The sequence below is a fragment of the Aegilops tauschii genome, chromosome 5, assembly GCF_002575655.3.
Source record: "Aegilops tauschii subsp. strangulata cultivar AL8/78 chromosome 5, Aet v6.0, whole genome shotgun sequence".
In the NCBI taxonomy this organism is placed as follows: domain Eukaryota; kingdom Viridiplantae; phylum Streptophyta; class Magnoliopsida; order Poales; family Poaceae; genus Aegilops; species Aegilops tauschii.
Genome location: NC_053039.3, coordinates 63,546,584 through 63,552,583, shown reverse-complemented (window position 1 = coordinate 63,552,583; position 6,000 = coordinate 63,546,584). Strand labels below are relative to the sequence as shown.

Genomic DNA, 6,000 nt, shown 5'->3' with positions numbered 1-6,000 from the left:
CTTATATTTAGGAACGGAGGGAGTAATAAGCATTGCGGATATTATTCACATACGTCATACAGTCTCTCTCAGGACTTCTATACAATACATCTTAGTATACTATTACATTTAATCAAAATATTAAGCTGAGATTCTTTTTCAATTCTTCGACACAGGAGGAATGTACAGCATGGAGATTCATCTGTTTTATATTCTCGAAAGGTGGGTACGCTGACAACGTGACAATCATTTAGACCAATGAAATTACTATTCTACTCCCTCCGTTCCAAAATAAGTGTAATGGTTTTAGTTCAAAAGTTCAAATTTGAACTAAAACCAAACTAAAACTACGACACTTATTTTGGAACGGAGGGAGTAAAAGTTTCCTTACGTTTTGCCCCTGTACAAATGATCCTTATTTTCTATTGCTTGAGTGGTCAAGCTACAAAGCTGTCCTATTGCATGCAGTGTGCGTGCATTTGAGCTGTTTACGATTAATGACATTTCACTTGTTACATGATGCTGGCTTCTGCAGAACACTGGCCTCCTCCATTTATGTACACTGCTACACTTCCCATTAATAGTTTGGCTGTTCTAATTAATTCTAGCACTGGGTCCGTCCTTTAAGTTAGGCCATCATCATGAAATAAAACCAGAATGTTTTTGGACAGTGTACTTTCAGTAGTAGATTGATCATAATGCCACTTTTAGATACAAATTTGACCTTACACAGCTACATTATTATATTGTGTACCTATACTAGGTTAATGATGTGGTTCTCGTGGATGACGAAGATGCGCAATCTGATGAACCAGTAGACTGTCGGGTGCCAGAGGAATGGTAAGTAAGGAGCTTCACCACCAACGTATTTTCTGTTATGCATACTGAGCTAAAGTTTCGATTTACTATCTGATAAAACAATGGGTTTTTCAGGAATGATTCAAAAATTTACTATCCATCAAGGTGAACACTGCATTTTTTTTTGAAGACCTTCAGTTCATGGCAGTGAAATTTTCTTTAGTTCTGTCATTAACACTAACCATTTGAACAGAGATGATCCAGAAGCTGTAGAGCTCACCAGTTCGGATATCAAATGCCTTGATCCTGGAGTATATTTGTCGTCCCCTGTAATAAACTACTACATTCAGTAAGAATATATGTCCCTATCTTTCAAGTTTTGCTTTGTATCATTCTATGATCTTCTCCTTTTAGAGACTGCTTGAACACATCATGTGTCTTTGAATAATACCCTCCATTCACCATTATAAGATGTTCTAACTTTTTTCTAAATCTGATGTATATAGATGCCTTTTAGTGTGTTTGTTCACTCATTTCAGTCTGAATCTAGTCTATACTGAATTATCCAAAATGTCTTGTAATAGTGAACGGGGGGAGTAGGAAACAATCAATTCTTTATGATTTGAGAACATTTAGGTGTTAATGCACCTAGTTGTGCTGCCTGTTGGTATTGAAATGTCCAGAACATCATCAAGCTATCTATTTGAGCTGTTGAGCTTGACGAATTAGTAAAAATAGCATCATGTGAATTTCTAGTTAGGACTTGTGAATTCTGTTCATAACAACTTTGCTTCTAAATGGATGTTTCTGTTTAACTCTTTGTATGATATTCTTCTGGCAGATACATCAAAAGAGACAAATTTCAACGTGAAGCTGCCAGAAACAATTTCCACATGTTTAACACATATTTTTACAGCAAGCTTCAAGAAGCATTATCTGGGAAGGTAAGATTGTTTTTCTATTGAATGACTTGAATACTGCCGCTAAAATATATGTTAGTCTTCTTCAAGTTCTATTATTCATGGTACATGAGAGTACTTTGGAGATAAGCTTTTGTTGTTTGCTTGGTAAAATGTGATAGTGTAACCTAGTACTCCCTCCATACGGAATTACTTGACGCTCAAACGGATGTATCTAGCACTAAAATAGGTCTAGATACATCTGTTTGAGCGTCAAGTAATTCCGGATGAAGGAAGTACTATACTGTGTTGTAGTTGTCCTTTCTTAGTATCTTGAGTTCTTGACTCTTATATATTTAATAGTCTTTTATGATTTATCTTTCTTTTTTATGTAGTGTTGTACTATTTTCATACGATGTTTTCTCTGAATCTTATTGTTAGTGATACATGAGTACTCTGGACATATGCTTTTATTGCTTCCATGTTAAGATGTGATAGTAACAGGCATATGTCCAGAGTACTCTGAATTTTTGGACAATGTGTTGTTGTAGTTGTCCTGTCCTAGTACTTCACTACTTGTTTCTTATAAAGTACTACTGTTTTGATATCTCTCTTGTTTGTGAAGTGGTATCTTCATATGATAATTTTAGATTGTAATGCTCCACTTTTTCTAGGGCGAGTTCGTGAAGTTGAGAAGATGGTGGAAAGGTGTCAATATATTTCAGAGAGGATACATTATACTGCCAATCCATGGAACGTAAGTTAGTTACTGGAATAGGAATTCTAACATGTTTGTTATTTATATGCTTGCAAATATAATTGACGGCTCATGTTATTGATTATTTTATCCAAATGCACTCTTGGATAAGTTTTTTAACTCCATGCTCCATCTGGATCTGCAGTTTCAGATTCCTAAGTATCAATCCTTTAGTAATCTGATGAATTGTTTTACAAGCATTGGGTTGTGGCCTATGAGGTTAATAACATTATGCGTACTTCTTTTGGTATTTCTGCTAAATGCTTTTTTGTCTTTGTTAATTAGGGCACACTGGAGCCTGGTGATTATCTGCATTCCTGCAAAAGAGAGTAATTCAGGACCAATCGTAGTTCATCTGGACTCCTTAGGGATGCATCCTACTGATGACATTTATCATACAGTTAGGAGGTAAGTGACATGACGACTATTATCTAACTTAGGGTGCTGGCTCACTTGTTGATGAGTTCTATGATTTTGATAGCGAATAAACTCTTCATAACGCTGATGTCATCAACTGTATGTAGATTCCTTGAAGAGGAATGGAAGCATTTAAGGAAGAACCCTCCTTCTGACATTTCTATTTCAGACACAATATGGGAGGATCTTCCAAGGAATATTCACAAGGAAAATGTTGAGGTAAGTGTTATGATGGGTGGATACTTTATAGAAGCAGACGATGCAGGTGTGTCTTAAAAGCAATGAGAGTTGATTATGGAGAAATACATCATAGTTCATAAGCAAGGAAGCATTTGATAACGAAAAGCGAGTTGTTTCTTCTTGCTTGACTTATCACCTACTCCCTCCGTCCGAAAATACTTGTCATCAAAATGGACAAAAAAGAATGTATCTAAAACTAAAATACATCTAGATACATCCCCTTTTATTCATTTTGATGACAAGTATTTCCGGACGGAGGGAGTAGGAGGCTAGTACTCAAAACTCTTTAGATCGCTAACTATCCAGGTCACTGAATCTATAGATTTTTTTTTTGGTTTGGGATTGGTTCCTGGATTTCCACACTCAAAGTTGTTTAGATTGTGGTCTGCAATTAAATTACATTTTTATCTTGGTACATTCTTATGAATTGTTACAATGACCAGGTTCCAGGGCAGAACAATGCATATGATTGTGGCATCTTCATGCTTTACTATATTCAACGGTTTATAATTGAAGCACCAGAAAATTTCACAAGAGATAGACTTGTCATGGTTAGTGGTGCCAACTCCTTTCTGTATTTCTCAGTTCTTATAATGCTTTGTCTGTTTAGCTTAGCGAGTTTCTTTCTTGAGGGTTTAACACTGAGCTTGTATTGGCTTTACAGTTTAGTCGCAGTTGGTTTAGATCTGAAGAGGCTTCTAATTTAAGAAACAAGATAAGGAAACTACTGCTGAAAGAGTTTGAAAATGCGAGGGTTGATGATGTTATGTCTGAGGCAGCTACAGCTGATGGCTCTGATGATGACTGTTTCATGAAGGAAGGAGAATCAGAGGCACCTACAGCTGATGGCTCTCATGAAGACTGTGTGATGATGGAGGGAGAATCAGAGGCGGTTATACCTGAGGCAGCTACAGCTGATGGCTCTGATGATGTTAAGCCAGGGGCAGCAACATCTGATGGCTCTGATGGAATCTTATGGAAAGGAAAATCAGAAGCAGTTGCATCTCGTGACAGTTTAGAAATGGTGGTCGGAGGTGGAGACACATTTGAAGGAACACCTTGGAGCACCCGCAAAAGTGATGGAAGGAACACAGTATGTGTTCTTTCTGAAGAGGCTACATTGCCTGGTAGCGCGGTGAAGGACGATGAATATACCATGAAATCAGATCCTGACAGCTCAGAAAGTGAAGAAGTTGTTGAGTTCTTACCTTCTGACAATGACAATGACAATGAAGAGGTCATGCATAGAGCAACACGGCCGGATTTATTTTATTGTGATGACAGCTGTGACAGTGAAGCAGAAGAGGTCACAGGTGCTTGGAAGCGAAGATCAAGAACAATGAAGAGGCCAGACAGAGCCGGTGATGTGCAGATCATAGAAGATCGAAAGCCAAGAGCTAGATTGGAACTCTGCCGCATGACGTGACATGAAGGGCTCGTCCACCCATTTCCAGGATGACCGAAAACCAATCCGTATGATAGTAGGTGATAAAAGGCATAATGTATTGCCTGACAATGCATGATCGATGAATCTTCCCCTAGCTCTTCTTGCCCTTGGTAAAGTTTTGGTAGTAAGGCCATGGGCGTGGGCTGGATTTATAGTGTACAGGTTAAGCATGTAGGGCATATCCAGACTGCAAGACTATTACAAAGTGGCGCACTCTTTTGCAAATACTCCCTCCGTCCCAAAATAAGTGTCTTGAACTTAGTGCAAATTGAAATTTGCACTAGAGCTAGTACAAAGTTGAGACACTTATTTTGAGACGGAGGGAGTATAAGCTATCGAAATGCTAGCGAAATGATTGTGTTATCGTTACATACTAGATAGTGGTATTATCATTTCACAACCAATCTTGTCTGGCGCCAAGAATCGTGTTGGATACCATTCTTGCACTCCATTTCTTAGCCATCGTGTTGCTGCAAGTCTTTTTGTTTCTTACTAGTTAAGAAGAATCAGCATTTGATGCCATGCCATTTGAAGCCCCATCTGGTGATGCTTGCAGTTGAGAAGAAGCCACATGACTGGTAGAAGATGCTTCACCTCCACTCGTTGCCCCCCCCCCCCCCCCCCCCCCCCCCCCCCCAACGCATGTACCCACTGCCGGTCCGGCCACCGCACGCCCTCGGCATGTCTCGCGCGCTCGCCCTCGCGGCCCTCTTGCTGCTCGCCGGTCTGCCGCCGCGCGGTCGCGGACAGCAGCGCGGAGTCCATCCCCTTCGCCAAGGAGGTCGCCGGCGCCGACGAGGCGGCCAAGCGGGCAGGGGGCGCGGCCAGAGGCGAGGCGGGGCGCGCAGGAGGCAGCAGCAGCTCGCAAGTGCTCGCGGGGGCACGGCCAAGCGGGCAGGGGCCCATGACCGCGCGCGGGAGCGGAGCTCCGGCCATGGCGTCCGAAGCGCCGGCCGGGGATGAGCAGCGGCAGTAGTGCGGGCGGGCGCGGGGTGCCACAAGGTCTGGCTCGGGCGCGGCCTGGGGCGCGCCGGGCGCAGTGGTCGCAGACGTCGTTGTCCCGGCCGTCGCGTGCTCCAGCAAGCTCCGCCCACATCGTCCCGGCCGCGCCGTCCAGGCGGGCGTCCACGGCCGCGCCCCCGCCGCTCCGCCCGGCCGCCGCGTGTACAGGAGGCCGTCCCATTCGCTACCTGGCCTTGCCGTCTCTCGTACGTCCGCTCCCTGGCCTCCAGCTCGGCCTCGATGGCGGAGGTTGAAGTAGCGCGACCGCGACGAGCGGCGAGCGGCGACCGCGACCGCGCAGGCAGCGAGCAGCAGCGAGCCGGCGTTCGCGTGCAACGAGCTCCCGCCCGGCCACGCCACGGCCACACGCCGGCGGACGAGCTCCCGCAGCGTCAGCGACGAGTTGCCGCGGCTCCGGACGCGCGCGAGCAGGCACGTAGGGCGGCCCCGGAGGCAGCGGC

General features: G+C 43.8%; 1 protein-coding gene across 1 annotated transcript; it reads left to right on the top strand.

Moving 5' to 3' along the window:
- Positions 1-74: 74 nt before the first annotated feature.
- Positions 75-4,742, top strand: LOC109769594 (uncharacterized). Its single transcript, XM_073499836.1, has 10 exons — positions 75-201; positions 743-819; positions 913-942; positions 1,031-1,126; positions 1,619-1,721; positions 2,351-2,433; positions 2,719-2,841; positions 2,958-3,069; positions 3,534-3,641; positions 3,755-4,742. Exons 5-10 carry the CDS (start codon positions 1,671-1,673, stop codon positions 4,514-4,516), a joined length of 1,239 nt encoding a protein of 412 aa, XP_073355937.1. The 5' UTR covers positions 75-201; positions 743-819; positions 913-942; positions 1,031-1,126; positions 1,619-1,670; the 3' UTR covers positions 4,517-4,742.
- The last annotated feature ends 1,258 nt before the right edge of the window (positions 4,743-6,000 follow it).